Source organism: Vigna angularis, chromosome 10 (assembly GCF_016808095.1).
Source record: "Vigna angularis cultivar LongXiaoDou No.4 chromosome 10, ASM1680809v1, whole genome shotgun sequence".
Classification (NCBI taxonomy): Eukaryota; Viridiplantae; Streptophyta; class Magnoliopsida; order Fabales; family Fabaceae; genus Vigna; species Vigna angularis.
This window is the reverse complement of record NC_068979.1, coordinates 3551059-3568024: the sequence shown is the minus strand read 5'-3', so window position 1 is coordinate 3568024 and position 16966 is coordinate 3551059. Positions and strand designations below refer to the sequence as shown.

Here is a 16966-nt window from a genome sequence, read left to right as displayed (position 1 = left end):
GTCTGATCTACAACCACTTCTCAATTTTTTAATTCCATTCAATTTGATTGAACCCTAAATCTCATTTCAGAAATCCTAATATTATATTATTACATTCTACCAAAATTCCATGCAGACCTAAACCATGCCACATTTCAACTCTCACCATGCCACGTCTTAAAAATTTGACACATCAATCTTCCACCTGTGCAAAACTTTAACCCCATTAACTAAATTTAACAGCAGGGGCTCAATTGATTCAAATTAGCACTTATAAGGACTCAATTGGGAATTCTAATAAGAAAGAGATCAAACTGGGAAAAACCCACATAAATAGAAACAACTAAAGGATTTAAACCTTGATTTTACGATGTGTCGTTGATTTTGAACTTTATTTTATAAGAAATTTTTATTTTTCAAAACTCAGACCATTTTTTTGTTAAGTACAATTTCCCTTTATTGCGTTATCATCATGTTCTTTTTTTTAATTTTGTGTATTATTTGTTGCTGAAAATGATTTTTTAGAAACAAATTCTTAGTAACAGTTTTTTATACACTTTTATCTGTATTAAATTACTTTATTAAAAATTAAATTTTTACAAATTGATGTGAATATATTGAAAAATATATATTTAATTTAATATTTATAAATTGTTTGTAAATAAAAAATTTGAAGAGTGATTATAATAAGTAAATAATTTAAATATATTATAATTATGATAATATAAATATTATCTTTCTATTATCATAATAATATATGATAATTTAAATTTAAAAATTAATCGCATAGACTGAGTAGAAACCACGGTATTCATAAGGGATACTAAACAACAATGGCTTTACTGTCTGGGGACAAGTATACAATATAGTATTATTTTTATGGGCCCACTTCGAACAGAAAAAAACACGTGCGAAATTGAAGATAAAATAACTTTTTTAAAAAAGTGAAATAAAATGATATTGGCTTAGTGGTTCGCATTATCTTTTTCTTTTTGATATTTTGTTTTTCCATTTTTAATAACTGAGGATTAATTGAGGACAAATACAGTGACGTGGACAGAGTGACACCTAACGTTTGACAAAACATCGATTACGTTGCAAAAAGATTTTACTTTATGCATAAAAATAACACATCTGAGTTTGCACTAAAGTGTGATAGTTAAAACTTTTGCACGACACTTTATTTAATTAACTTTCCACTTTCTTTAGAAAAATTCATTTTTCAATTAAGAAATAACTATTTAAACTCAGTAAAACAATGTGTTTAATCAGAAAATCTCACAAGGTTATTTTAATAAATTTATTTTTACAAATATAATATTATTATTATTTATTTCATATACTTGAAAATTTGTTAAGGCAACCGGTTTAGTACACTGTAAAGCTTAGGATTTGATATAAACATTAAAAAGTGAAATAAATATTGTAAATTTTATAAAAAAAAAAATGTACTATATAACTTTGCATATATTATAAAAGAAACATTTTGAAAACGATGTAGCAGTATAACAAAACAACAATACAATAAAAAAAAATTGATAAACTGTCACTCAGTTGTAGAAAATGCCATTTCTGTGTTGGAATAGGACCCATTTCTTAATGTGGAAAAATTGAAAGTAGCAGGAAGCATTATTTGAAGGCAGCTAGCTCCATTAACTCCATAACTTCTGAATCTAACCGGCAGCCACATGGAAGAGAAGAAGAGAAATGAAGCAGACGAAGCAAAGAAGAAGAAGAACAAGAAACGAGAGAGTGAGGAGAAGCAGCGAATGTACCGTGGGGTACGCATGCGTCAGTGGGGTAAATGGGTGTCGGAAATAAGAGAGCCCAAAAAAAAGTCCAGAATCTGGCTCGGCACGTTCCCCACGCCAGAAATGGCGGCTCGAGCCCACGATGTGGCCGCGCTCACTATCAAAGGCACTTCCGCTTTCCTAAATTTCCCCGAACTAGCCTCATACCTTCCGCGCCCGCCCACCACTTCTCCTAAAGACATTCAAGCCGCCGCCGCCGAAGCTGCTGCACTCAATTGCGACGCCCAGCCTCAGGCCCGAGCTCAAGCCCGAGCCCAAGCCCAGATTATGCCCGATGGGGATGACGCGTTCTTGGACCTCCCTGATCTTTTAGCTGACTCAAGTCAGAGTGCAGGTGGCTTTGGTTACTCTGCGTCGTGGTTCGTAGCCGCACCTGAACATCTTGACTCTGCTTTTCGGCTCGATGACCCTCCTTTCCCCTGGGACTCTTCACTTTAAAAATTGCATATATATCTTTGTTTTGTCTCTTTCTTTTATCACAAAAACTTGCGTATATAATTCTTTAGGCATGTTTGGCATAATGTTTTTCAACTTCTTCACCATCCACTCCACTCTTGTGGTAACCTTAATGCCTTTTCTTTATCCTATAAAACTGTCTCAATAAACTATTTCAACCATATTACACATCTCTTTTATTCAATATCAAAACCATTATTATACATTTGTGACACGAAAATTGTATTTGTTCTTGCCCCATCTAATAATATCACACCGTTTACGAAATCAATGTCATCTAATAATATCATATTATTTACAAGATCAAACGTAATTTAAATTTTTTTTTTTTTACTTTCTAAAATATTTTTTAAACATAAAATCACAATAAAATTCTAAAATAAACAATATTTAAAAAATATATAATAATTGATCTTAATAATATTACTCAACAAATTTAAAATTTAGATTTAAATTGAAATAATACAATTTATCGTGAGACCAATAATAAAACATTCTACTTTTATAATTAATTCTTACTATATCGCTTTAAGGATTAAAAAATAATATTACTATTATTATTAGTTTTGTACGAATGTTGATGTTTTGGGGTTAATTATGGAATTATGAAAATTAGATTGAGAATGTGATTTGACGAAAAGGAGTGTGGGGACATTGCATATTTTGGCTGCATGCCGTTGTGTAATGGCAACGAGTGAAACGAAAGAAATGGGTCTCTCTATTATTGGGTTTCATTTAATGTTAGCCACCACAGTGTAGCCACGTAGCCACCAAGTTCGTACTAATGCATGTGTTTGGCCATGGTAGCTACCTAAGTCATCCCAAACATGGCAACTGTATAAGAAAAGATAGTCCCATCACTGTCAGTGTCATTCATTCTAGTTCCCTAACCAAACAGGGTGCATAAATGTGGATCCCTCTTTCTTTCATCTTCATCTCCCACTTTACATATCATGCCTTTTTTTCTCATTTCCAAATTCATATTTTCAATTTTTTTATTTTTGCATCATTTTATATTTTAACATCGAATATGTTAAAATAACATTGTTTTAGATATTATTTATTTTAAAATTTATTTCTTTTCACATATTTATCTTTAAAAATAAAATATATATATATATATATATATATATATATATATATATATATATATATATATATATATATATATATATATATATATATATATATATATATATTGAAATTAATCTTAACTTCAAGTCTTACAAGAAGGAAGAATATTATGTTCGAGATCATTTTAGTTTTTTTGTTTACGCTAGAACCGAGCACGATATCTATAAGAACCTTTGTCTATAGGAACCCTAGCCACTGAAATATATAATATTTAATTATTTAATATTAAAAACCAAACTTTCATTTAAAGTTTTTTTTTGGGAGTTTAATATCTGGATAATTATTGCGATGTTAAAATTACAAGTGCCAATTTCAGTGACAGGTTTTAATTCATCTAATGTTAAGAAATTAAATTAAATTCGTATATAAAAGCAAAATTAGAGTAGCTTACAAATACAAATTAAGAAATTAGGCATGTTTATACAAAATTAAATTTATGTTTTATGTGAGAACCCATTAAAACCCACTAAAAACCTCAAGTAGTGGAAGTCAAGTGTAGGAGAGAGAGTCAGAGTTTCAGTTAGTGGAAAACAAGTGGTTGCAGGAGAGTGGTCGTTCGGTTTTGGGTGACGGCAGTATTTAATACCAAATTTCAAATGTCGTGTCACTTCTCTGCATGTTTTCTTTCTTCTCCAAACTATTGAAACCATTTTCTCCTCCTTCTCTCTAAATCTCCTTCATCTTTTCTCTAAGAAAATCTCATTTTTCCTCTTCCGATCACCTCTTAGGCACCTTTTGAACTCTTCCGGCGTCAAGAGCTTTCGTTTAAACTGATCGGGTTGTGGTTCTAAGCCGGTGAGTTACTTTCTCCTTAGCACGTTCGTTCTTTTCGCATACAAACTCATATTTCTGGTCGCCTGAGCGAATCATATTATTTTGAGTATTTATGGTCTTTTGTTTGGTTCAGTATTCCTAAAACGTGATTGTCGAACGTTAAAGTCTTTGGTAGTGGTGAGCTCTATTTTGCATATGTGAGCGTTCGGTTACGTCTAGAGGTAAGGGAAGCTTATATAATTTGATTAAGATTTTGTTTTAAACGTTTGTATGCTTGTATGATACTTTGTTTGAGTATTTGATGAGTATGAAATATGCATGTTACTGCATGTTTGGATGTGTGGATGAACGATTGTTAAATGGTGTGATCTTCAAACTATATTATTCTGAGTAAATGCTGTAGTATGGTCGAGCGTCATTCGTGATCGTTCGATTCTTCATGGAAGTGCATAGTCTTAACTGATTTGTCATGCTTTAGGGATATTGTCTAAAAGTCATTCTGTAATACTCTGTAGAAATAGGTAAATTGTGATCGAGAGTCAGTATTAGCCGTTCAGTTTTCCTTTGAGTGTCCGTCTATATTAAATTCTTCTTCTGGAGAGAATTTCATTCATGAAGATCGTTTTATAATATTAGATATACGTAAATGAGCGTTCGGCCTGAGTGTAATTCTCCTTTAGGCTTCCTAAACAGTTTAGTTAATGTATACTATACTACTTAAAGTCGTAGATATTATCGTTATTCTTCATTAAAAATTAAGTGTGGTGCAAGTGTGTGTGTGTGTGTATATATATATATATATATATATATATATATTCATTCATGTTGTGTAAGTTCAGTAGTGCTCGGTCTTGGACCAAGCGTTCGATTTAGTAGCGCTCATTCTTGATAAGTGTTTGGTTTTGGACCAACGCTCGTTCAATAGTATTCGGTTTCTACAAGGCTCAGTCTTAAACCAAGCGATGGGTCTCGTTTCAGTAATCTACTATTATTACCGTTTTTAGAATAAGAGACTTCAGCCAAACTCAATAGCGTTCGTTACTTCATAGTTTCTCATCAGTTATTAGTATTGGGTGTCAAACAGTGTTGGTCTTTAAAAGGTGTTCGGTCTAGAGTCTTAATACTCGGCCTAGGCTTCGTGGCGTCCGGTTTGAACTCTTAGGGGTCTGTTCGTTGAAGTGGATAAATTCGTAAATAGCGCTCGGTCATGTTAGTTTCTAAGAAGTGTTATTCCATTCGGACTTGTGCTATGAGGAAAAAGTGTGATCTTATTTCAGTTGAATATATTGATGATGAAGTATAAGAGAATTTGAAATGTGATGCGAATGAAATAGTTTGGTTATGAAAGAGTATTCCAGGGAGGAATATCTCAAAAAGTGGTTATTGATTGGTAAAGTATGAATGTGGGCAAAGCTTAGCGGGCGTTTATCCTGATATTCCGTGATTACTCATTCTCACGTAGAGAGGAGTAAGTCATGTGTGGGAATGGCAGGAGATCCTAGTCGATAAGGTTAACTTGGACGAAATGGATTAACCCTGGGTGACTGCTGTTGAGGGTATCTCAGTTACTACATCACCCGGGTGCACAAACGTCGTAGCTACACAGGATTCATACAGTCCGGACAGTCAGAGTCAAGTGGTCGGTCTTTGTATGCCATTACGCATGAATTATGATTTGGGTGTTGTTGATTTAATTATGAACGTTGTATGTTGTTATTGAATTAATTAAATTACATAAGCTTACCCTGTTTATCATTTGGTCTGGGTTGTGTGTTCGGTTGTTGTCCTGTTGCAATGATCATCCGTGTGGATGTGAGCAGAAGAAGAGGAGTTACTGGAAGAAGCATTGGAAGAGACGAAATTGAAGGCTGAACCTTAGGAACGTTCGGTCAGTTGTTGGCTTCATCTTTTGTAAGATCGTTCGGTATAAGTTTATTTTGAAAACCGTTCGGTCTAGTTGTAGCCGGTGTGTGGTTTTAATTCCTTGCTATTATGTAAGGCCGTTCAGCCATAATAGTATCTCGTTATGTGTATAACTGATCTGTAATATTATTAATATGTGATTATTCTCGTATATGGTTTTATACTGTATTTTTGGATGGTACGTTTTATTTGAAGTCTTGCGTAATAAATAAAAATAAATAAAGGTATAAAAAGAAAAAATATTTTTCATTCACTTATAAATTAGAATTTACCACATATATCTTTTATTTTTTGAGTCACAATTACATTTTTTTATTATAAAATTTAAGTCTCGAGTTTTTTATTCTCCTAACGGTCAATTCCTTCAATATTGGTTCATATTTCATTCCTTTGGCAATGCATACACAAATTTCGTGTGAGATTCAAGCATTATGGAGTTTGGAAAGAATCAAATCTATGGTTTTGAAATTTAAAATTTTATTAATCTCTTAATTAAATTTAGGAAATGGAAATACGGACGCGAAATGTTAAGTTTTTCTAAGCAAGAATTTAACTATTTAAGCAATAGCAAATTGCAAAATAAAATAAAATAGAATAATTATAATTTATATAAATTTTATTATCGATCAATTTAATCTAATTAAATATTAAATTTTATTTTTAAACAAAAATAAATAAGTAATAACAATTTGTAAAAGTAAATAATTTAGGTAATTATAAATTTATATTAAATATTAATTTAAAATTTGCTATCTTGTTTATTTAACCTAATTAAATATTAATTTTTAAATAAAAACTTATCAATTTTGTTAATAACATTTAATTGTTATTAGTCATATAATTTAAAACAGAAATATGTTAATAGAAAATTGAAGAAAAACTAATAAAACTAATCGCACTGATAAACTTGTCTACACCATTTTTCACTGAAATAGGTTGAGGATATAAAAGTATTACCTAAACGTATTAAACGTAATAATTTTATAATCGTTGTTTAAAGATTAAAAAAGGTAACAGCTATAAAATTTTTTGATACGTTAAGACACATTTATATAAGATAAATAATACTTTTTATATACACAAAATTTTTACATTTGATATATCTTTTCTTATTATTTTTTTAAATAAAATTTTATTTTTTATAACTATTTTATTCGTGTGTAAAATAAATATAAATGTGTTATTTTACTATTCATTCTTCCCTCCCCCTTCCCTCTTAGACTGAAAAATCCCTTTCCTCCCCCGTAGTATACCCCTGTTTAACAATACATCCTGCGTTGTGTGGTTTCGTATTCGCTTCCACATTGTCACCGTCGTTGCCCTGCAAGTTCGATCGTCGTACGTGGCCCTGCAAGTTCAATCGTTGGTCTTAGCTTTGGTACGTGTTGCTATGTGGAAGTTGTGTGGTGAAGGTTAGTATGTAATTTAGGATTTTGCCTTTGGTTAGGTTAATTTGTTTCATTTCGTTACATTTTGTATCTTATCCTACAGGTTTTTCAGCAAATTCCTGGGACATTGTTGGTGTTAGGTTCATTACAAGACAAGGATAGCCCGTTGTTAGGTTTTTCTCTAACTTGCTTTTATTATTGTTGATATGTTTTTAAATGCTAAGGTTAAGCTCAAGTGGCAGCACCTCTGCTATCTATTTAGTTCTGGGTTGTTTTCTATGCAGGAGCATTCTCGGTGATTTTCCAAAAGTTAAAGGTGGAGTAAATTTTTTACTAAATCATTGTGTTTTTATTATTTGATTTAGTTGGCAAGCGAATGTATATGATATGGGATGTTGAGATGTTCTTGAATACTAATTTGGAGACTAATGATTTATATAAAGCAATTAGTGATGTTTTGTTTTGTTCACCAAACAAACAGTTGAAAATTGTACCTAGTAGGATCCTCTCTAGGATTTGTTCGTAGGACTTAACTATTTTGTCACAAATTTTAATCTAAATAGAATTCATAATAGTGATAAGTTTTTTTTTTAAGTTTCTAGCTAAGCAGTGCCCGGGGCACATTAAAAAAATCAAAAGCACAAAGTTTTTATTAAAAGTCATATATGAACGCATTAAAAAATTACGGGCGTGGACATCTTTACACATCTCAATTAAAAACTTTGTCCTCTTAAGTCCTTAAACTGTGTCCTCGCGTTCCTTTTTAATTAATTCATGGAAAAGCCTATCTGATAAGATATTTGTATTCTTTTAGCTTACTCAAATAAGTTTCATATTTAATCTTATGAATAAGTTCTCGTTCGTAAGAGCCCATTCATTGGTTGCTTAATTAGTATATTTACCGAGATGCATCCTAAGTAGATATTTGGAAAATAGAGCTAAATATGATGGGGCTGCTGAATCTAGTTGATTTGATTCCCATCAAACTGGAGGTTCCTATTTCTTAATTCATATGAACTCCTGCTCCCCCTAAATCAGTTATTTATCGCTTGAAAAATAAATGTTGTGGCCATTTAATGTAATCAATGCTTTGTTCCTTGATTGGAGTGGCTTTCTGCCTTGATTTTTCAGTGCTGTATTATTGTTCTGATTTTAAAAGCAGGAAAACTGTCAAATTATTAAACTAAACTTTTTTTTTTTTAAATTGGCTGTAGGACCAAAGAGCTAGAGCAAAAGGGTTGGAGTGTATTCTGTCAGTTATCAAAACTGGTTTCCGATTTCTGAAGTTGTTATTGTGCTTCAACAAATACAAAACTTGTTGGGGATACTACAATATTAGGTTTGTGATTAACTCACAATAGCCAATTATGGAAGATGTTATTCTTATTATTGTTTAAACCTGTTAATTATTGAGTCACTTACAATAAATTATCATCTTTTAGACTAAAGATTATGGACAAAGAGCGGACTAAACTTCCAACCTTTAGTAAAGAGTATGTTAGTGGTATTGAGTTATTTTTAGATTTTGCATATTCTAGAGGAAGAGCTCCGGGGAATGAGATTTTATGCCCTTGTTCCAAGTGCAGAAATCTTTATTGAGCAAGAAGAAATGTGGTCTATGATCATTTAATAGGTATCGGATTTCTAAAAGGATACAACATTTGGGTAAAATTGTTTGATTCTGCTCTACCTTGAATCTGCTCCCTTTCTATTAGTTTGCTCTACTTTGATTTTGCTTCCATTCTGCTTTTTCAGTTTTTTGTCTTGTCTCTGTTTAGCTTAGGATTGTCTCGGGTCTGTTTACCATGATTCTTGTCACTTTCTGTTACTCTGCTGTACATTTATTTACCTTTATGAAAGCCCAAACGTAGGACTGTAATGACTATTGGTTTATTGAACTGGCTGCCCTGCTAGAAATCATGCCTACCTACTAGCTTATGCACCCGTATCATATGACAACACTTGATGTTCAACTTTTTGTTTTCATTTTCCTAATTCATATAGAAAGGAGGAAAAGAACAAACGAATAAGAGAGACAAGAAAAGACATTGTTTATTACGCGCGATGATTATTTGTTAAGCAATTTGGAGAATATGCAGTTTTATCATTTAGAAAATCCAGAGGAGACAGTGAGGGCTACTCTTTTAACCTTTTTCAATGTACAAACAAGGGTGCAATTTCTACTAGGGCCTACAAAATGATACAACAGTATTAACAGAATTTTACATCCATTTAGAGTTGATTCATAGACAGTTTTATATATTTAATTATATGAAAATGTTTTCTTGTTGCATATAGCAATAAAGCAATACGGGTTTCCTCAATAATGGGGGTAGTAATAGTGGGTCTTGAGTTTTATGCTAACTGAACTAAGTTAACAAGTGATGTTAATGTTTCATCTTCCTTATTTTCTCTGCAGTACGGATTAACTATTGCCAGAAAAAATTAGTAAGTTTAGGAATCATTGTATAGTTTTATGAGTAGTATTTTGTGGCCTTTCATCATTGGTTCATGCCATAATACCATAAATGCTTAACATAAATTGTCTGTCATTCTAGAGTTTGAAAGGTAGGGATTTATTAGGGACTATGATATTTCCTTTGAGAATTTTAGGAAGTTCATTATTATTGGATTTTGTTTTAGAAAGGTGGGAGTTTATCAGATTTAAAAATAAAATAAAATTAAGAAGTAATATAATGAAATAAAATAGTGGGTAATATAGAAAAATTGTCATTTTCCAAGGAATGTAAAACTAAACTTTTTGTTTGTCGACAAAAAGGAGGTTTGAACCAAAGTCTCAATGAAGTTTAATCAGCACCTCAAGGACTGGCCCAAAAATGTAACAAAGTAGAATCCCAGTTGTGAAACTGAAGGCTTGTACTTGCAGTGGTAGCCCTATAAAGTATTTGAACTTATTCTAAAACCCTGGGTTTCAGTTGGCATGGGTGAGGTAGAACCCTTCCACTGTGGTGACTGCTACATGGGTATGTTCTCTGTCCACCTTGCCATTTGGTTTGAGATTTGTTTTCGTTTGTCAATTATGATATGTTAGATCTAATGCATGAATGCGAATGATTATTTGGTTCAGTAACAACGGTTAATTAACCTTCCCTCCATTGTTTTGGTAGAGCTTCCTCAAGAGGGTTTAGGGTTTTAGTGCAAAAGCTTAAATAAGAGAAAGATGGTTGTCTATTTGCCAAGTCCAACCATCTTGGTTGCTTATTGCTGTGTCCCAGTGTTAATGATTCTTTGTTTTTGCTACTGCTATTTGCAGCAATCAAGGTTTTAATCCCGCAATGTGCAATTTTTTCTTGTCTGAAACCGTGCCCCTTTTTTTTTTTAGTTTCACGTCTCTTGTGTTGTTTAATGGCTGGAAGTGTTATTTGTGCTGACAAAGTTGGAGTGTAGGATCTGATAACCTTGTTTACTCTCTACCCTGTATATTTTTTATAGCTGATAGTCAGATCCCAGGGATTTTAAATTGAGTTGGCCTTTTGGAGGGGTAGTTAATTGTTTTAGCAAGATGGTTTTTTATGCTGCATGTCTGATTTTGGTAGTGTAAATCTATTTCTGATCTCGCGTACACCAACCAGAAGTTAAATATTGGACAGGTTTGAGCTATGGCTGCAGGCACTACTAGAATGGTATTGGTAGTGAAGGAGATGTTGCAACTCTCTTCTTCGACACTTCCCTTTACTTCGCTTCGTCTTTGCAGGGTTTCTCCTCTTTCTTACTTCTCACTTCAACTATGACGTTTGTTGCCACCTGCAATTCGATGCGCTTCCTCAGACTCTGATGGTGCCAACAGAGTTTCGGCTCGGCTGTCGCAGGTCAACCAACTTCTTCAACAAGCCGAACACTACGCTCTCTCCGCCGACCAAACCCCTCCTCCTAAAATCACCATAGGTTCCTTATCCATTTGTCAATTTAAAAAACAAAGTTAACCAAAGAGATAGAAAGGTAATAGCTTTTGTTTTTTTTTTTTTTTTTATTTCAGATCATGTTACAGTGAGCTTTGCAAGAAGTGGAGGACCTGGTGGTCAGAATGTCAATAAAGGTTGTGTTCCTTGAATGTTTTGTTTGTTCCTATTATATCTCTTTGTGCCACATGGGGGCTTATTACGCTGATTATTGTTTGGACAGTGAACACCAAGGTGGACATGCGCTTCAATGTTAAAAATGCACATTGGTTGAGTGACAGGGTTAGGGACAAGATTTTGCAAACGGTATTTTCTGCTGCAAAATTTTTTTCGTCATCTGTTTACCCAAGCCTTAGATGTTGTGTATTAAAATTTGATGCGCACATCTAGTAGTGCACAAATTGCATACTGTGTATGTTGTCTGGTCACCTTTTTTGGCCTTAAATATTGTTGTTCTACTCTTGGGTTGAATGATCATCTGCCTCGTCTTTTTGAATAATATTTAGTTTTGTTTGGTTCTGGGCAGGAGAAGAACCGTATTAACAAGGACGGGGATCTTGTGATTTCATCAACCAAAACTAGAACGCAGAAGTTTGTTTCTTCCCTTTTATACTATTTGCTGTCTCTTTACGTTGTATGTTGCAAGATTGGTTGCCTTATTCTACCATTTTTGTTTTTCTCTCAGGGGTAACTTTGAGGATGCTTTGGCAAAGCTTCAGGTAACATAGCAAAGTTTAGATATAATTTTTTTTATTGAAATTGTTCAAAGAATGTTTTAGCAAAGCATCAAGTGTTATTGTCAAAGTGTATTTTTGTACTATAATTCTTTGTTTTTTGCTTCCCTATTACTTATTGGCTGTCTTTTCCTTCATTGTTGAGTTTGTTGATTTTCATTTCCACATTTTGGAACTTCCATTCCAATTGGTCACTTGTTACCCAAAATACCCATTAGCGTCCCTGTATTGAGACCTTGTGGAACATAGGACAGCGACTTTACTCTGCTTCTGTATATGTGATGTGTCGCTGCTTCTGTGTTTGGGAAGGCTCTGGAATCTGTATCCGGAGAAGTTGGCCACTAGGACATAGATAATAACTGGTTGACACTTTTAAAACAAAATCTGACTGATGCATTGTGCAAACAAAGTGCACAACATCAGTTGAAGTCAGTGTCCAAATAATGTACCTAGTGCAAACACAAAAACTTTCTTGCTTCATATGTTGTTAATTTTAGTATGTATTAGTATAGTAAAATTTAGTGTCTTGCACTTCCAAATCGGTTTACCCCTCTGTTCCACATATCTAGAAAAATCTTGTCCCACGTTCCAAATTGTACTACGAACCATGTATACCATTAGTGCATGGTATAATTGTTTGAATCCAGTATAAGGACTAGTGAGGAATACGTAATGGGAAGAGAAGTTTCTTAGTTTTATTGCAGTGTATGCAAAATATTTTGAGAGAACATGAATGCCAGTGTCTCCCTTTAAAAATATTATTATGCTGAATCCCTCCTGGTTAGGGTCATCCTTTTAAACAACAGAAATTGATTCTATTCGTATCTTTTCTTGTTCCTGAGAGCTGGCTTTTACTTAGCAACGGTGCTTTTCTGAGTATTTACTGGCAAAAAATAGGAAATCATTGATGCAGCATCATATGTCCCGCCACCTCCCTCAGAAGAGCAAAAAAAGAAAATTGCCAATATGTAATAGCACTTCGCTTTCTATGTTTTCTATTCTTTCGTTAAATACAATTTCTTATTTTGGGTACAATTTTGCTTGTGTCTTCTATTACACTAGAATCATTTGGTGGTGAACAACATGTAACTGACAGCGGTTAATCAAATTTGCAATTTTGAAGGGCTGTTATAGGCGAACAGAAACGCCTTAAAAGCAAGAAAGTGCTTTCAGAAAAGAAAGCATTTAGGAGGAGTAAAAATAGCTGGGACTAGCATGGCCAGAATCTTGAGACTGTTATATCAATTTAGTAAGTTCTCCACTATTGGTTGCTTTAGATTCATTTATCAAACATTATATTGTCGATTTCATTCTGTCTATATTCTCAATTGGTGTCATTTCTGAATCACTGGGCTGCAGGTTGCAGAAGCACAATCCTCTTACACTATCATACTGGATACACACATTAGATTAATGGTTGAAATATAACCATGAATTCAAGGAACATTTAGAAAGACCTTACAAATGGTTTGTAGCCGCTTACTGGTAGTTAGCCAACATACAAAAACTTAAATGTTCCTGTGCCAAAAGGCCTTTTGCTCGGAGAGTCTTGTCGGTCTTATGGGTTACACACAAAAAGAAAAAGTGATTTTGAATTTAAATTCATGATGAACTACTATCGAAAACACCTTTGTATTACCAGAGTTCACACTAACAATATTTTTACTAACTCTCTAACTACATAAAAAGAAAGTTGTAAGAAAATTATGAGTAAACAAATCAATCCTCCATCCCAAAGACTCTCATGTCATTTCAACTTTTCTTCACATGCTTATTCTGAATTTTCATACCAAAGTGCCATAATGTGGAAAACAAATAATTATTTCTGATACCTAGCTTGTATAATATTATTTATATTTATAGAAGAGACCTAAACACGACACTATAATTGTTCAATCCTTTTTTGTGATAAAATAAGAGTGGTAAAAAAAATGTTTAGAAGAGATTAATGATATCATTTGTCCTTTTCAATTCAATTTTTTAGTTAAGTTTCATACGAGTCTCAGTAATACAACGAATGTTTTGTAATCAAATATTGATTTTTTAATTAGCTAGTCACTTGTATGTTAACCTTTACTTTTAAAGTTTTTCTTTTTATCAACAGGTATATATATACGAAATAAGTTCGTGTTGCTCAAATATGTTGGTATGAAAAGTAGGATGGTCATACTCTTATTAAAAAAAGTAACCATTTAACAAATAAATACATTCATATTTTAATTATATTTTTTCTCAACATAAATAGTAATGTATATTATTATATTATTAAAATTATGTGAAAGTGGATTTTTTAGAGGGTATCAAGCTATCATTTTTCTTAAAAGTAGATCACTTTTGCTCTCCCTTCTTTGTTTTCTTTTTTTATCTTCGCCTTTTTTCTTCTTTTTTCTAATATGGTCAATGACCCAACAACCGTTGACCTTACTATTTTCCTCTATATTCTTGTGTTTTCTTATTAATTCTGGTTTATTAGACAATACGAAGGATAAGTGCTAGAAATTACACCATTTTCCACTACATTGCAAGAAAAATACAGTAATTCACGAATTTATCTCTTCATTAGACTAGTCTTACATTACATTAAAACAACTATATATTTAATTTATGAAAATATATTTTCTACATCTATTTAAACTTAGTCCAAGATAGAAAATACTTTCTGATTACCAAATGTAATTAATGTAAAACCTCTCCAAGAAATAACCATTTTACTTTTTCCCTCCAAATCCTCCTCCCTTTCCGAAAACCAGCAATCTACTTTAACCCAATAATATACAATAGATAATGTAATTATTGTATTAACAGCAAGATGTATGTAGTTTTCTTGCTGGAAAACGGTGTAATTTGTAGCACTTATCCTTCGTATTATCTAATAAGCCATAATTAATAGGAAAACACAAGAGGTATCTTTCTTAATCCACCACTTTAGTTTTCACCATCTGGGTGCATATAGTAAGGTCAACTGTTGTTGGGTGACCATGTCAGAAAAAGGAAGAAGAAAAAGGGCAAAGATAAAAAGAACACATAAAGAAAGGAGAGCAAAAGTGAACTATTTTTAAGAAAAATGATAGCTTGATACCCTCTTAAAAAACCACTTTCACATCTCATTTTAATAATATGATAATATATGTTACTATTTTAAGTTAAAAGAAAAAATATAATTAAAATATTAATGTATTTATTCGTTAAGTAGTTACTTTCTTTAATAAGAATATCCTCATCCCACTTTTCATGCAGTACATATTAAAGTAAAACGAACTCATTTCATATATATATATATATATATATATATATATATATATATTTACTTCATCATTAGTTGTTTTACTTTTGAAATGTCTTAAAGAGATGATGAGGTGGGGTGGGAAGAAGAATTGAAATGAGACCAGAACAGTGCATTGGAAGCCAATAGAACCTGCGAAGTACAAATTCCTTTTTCAACATAGAAACTTGTGTTCTTACTGTTCAAACGTTTGTTTAAAGCTGCTATCATGCATGTTGCTGGATTCCCACTCCCTCGATATGGACAAAGCCACTAATTATTGTTATATGAGACCAATCTTAGAAAACATTCAACTTTTTTGACAACATAGGATACAAACAGAAGAGGAGATCAAACTACAAATGATCCGAAATAAAACATGTGTCATACCTCTTATTTTTCCTCCAACTTATACCTTTTTGACAATTAGCTTCTTCAGAAAGTTTATCTTTCATTAAATACACTAATTTAGATGAAGTAATAATAACCATTACTATGAGATCTATGTTTGAATATATAACCCTAAAATGTTGTCATGCAAAGGATTGTCTTCCCCTTCAGTCCACAAACAGAAGAAAGAGAGAAAAAGAAACCCGAAAATATCATTGGTTGTTTGAGAAAAATACAGTATCAAGTGGAGAATCAAAAGACATTATTGTACTTTTCATTCTTGAACCGACAACAGTAGTGGCGCCTCGTACTTAAAGCATTGGTATCTCATTTTGAACCCCGAATGAGTGACGAACAATGATGAACCCATTGAACGTTCAAGCCTACAACTTCAATCAATCAATGGCCAGACTCTCCCATAAATAATGCCATAACCAAACTCTTTTCACAGTTCAAGGGTTTATCCCTCTCATATATGCATGGCATCCCCCAAGAAAACTAACAGCAGAGGAGCATGGACCGCGGAGGAAGATCAGAGACTAGCTCAATGCATTGAAATTCACGGTGCAAAGAGGTGGAAAACTATTGCAGTTAAATCAGGTTAATCATGTATCTTTGGAAAAAATTACTTTGACTTGCATGCATTAATCCTTCTTGACATGCATGTGTTTCCTTCCATATGTTAACAGGTCTAAACAGATGTGGAAAAAGTTGCAGGTTGAGATGGTTAAACTATCTGAGACCCAATATCAAGAGGGGCAACATATCAGTTGAAGAAGAAGATTTGATTATTAGGCTTCACAAACTGCTAGGAAACAGGTTTTTGTCGTATTAAAAACCTAGGATATTTAATATTTTATGTTGTTAACTATGAACATATTTATGGATATATTATTGTTTGTGAAGGTGGGCATTGATAGCTAAGAGACTTCCAGGGCGAACAGACAATGAAATAAAGAACTACTGGAATACTTGTTTGTGCAAAAAAGTTAATCATCACAAAAAGGTGAAACCAGAAACTTCAATGGCGCAACCGACACATTCGACTCAGAATACCGAGGAAAAAGTAGCAGTAGAGCATAAAGTAGCCACTGATGATGGAAATGGATACTCAGAAGTTAACTTTGATTTCAACGAATTCTTCAATTTCTCCATTGAAGGACTCTATTCGTTCGATTGGTTCAGGAGTTCTTAA

At 32.8% G+C, this 16966-nt stretch overlaps 2 protein-coding genes and 1 pseudogene across 2 annotated transcripts; all 3 read left to right on the top strand.

The window, feature by feature from the left end:
- Positions 1 to 1667: 1667 nt before the first annotated feature.
- LOC108335547 (ethylene-responsive transcription factor ERF039) lies at positions 1668 to 2455 on the top strand. The gene has a single exon (XM_017571581.2). It carries the CDS (start codon positions 1668 to 1670, stop codon positions 2226 to 2228), a length of 561 nt encoding a protein of 186 aa, XP_017427070.1. The 3' UTR covers positions 2229 to 2455.
- Positions 2456 to 7280: 4825 nt separating this feature from the next.
- Positions 7281 to 13948, top strand: LOC108334645 (uncharacterized; annotated as a pseudogene).
- A 2502-nt stretch (positions 13949 to 16450) lies between these two features.
- Positions 16451 to 16966, top strand: LOC108334759 (transcription factor MYB1). Its single transcript, XM_017570699.2, has 2 exons — positions 16451 to 16590; positions 16678 to 16966. Exons 1-2 carry the CDS (start codon positions 16451 to 16453, stop codon positions 16964 to 16966), a joined length of 429 nt encoding a protein of 142 aa, XP_017426188.2.

Excerpts from the sequence above, each read along its gene's own strand:
- LOC108335547 (XM_017571581.2), top strand. The coding sequence starts at position 1,668 with ATGGAAGAGAAGAAGAGAAATGAAGCAGACGAAGCAAAGAAGAAGAAG.
- LOC108334759 (XM_017570699.2), top strand. The coding sequence starts at position 16,451 with ATGTTAACAGGTCTAAACAGATGTGGAAAAAGTTGCAGGTTGAGATGG. Across the intron at positions 16,591-16,677 it reads CACAAACTGCTAGGAAACAG|GTGGGCATTGATAGCTAAGA; the intron begins GTTTTTGTCGTA and ends TTGTTTGTGAAG.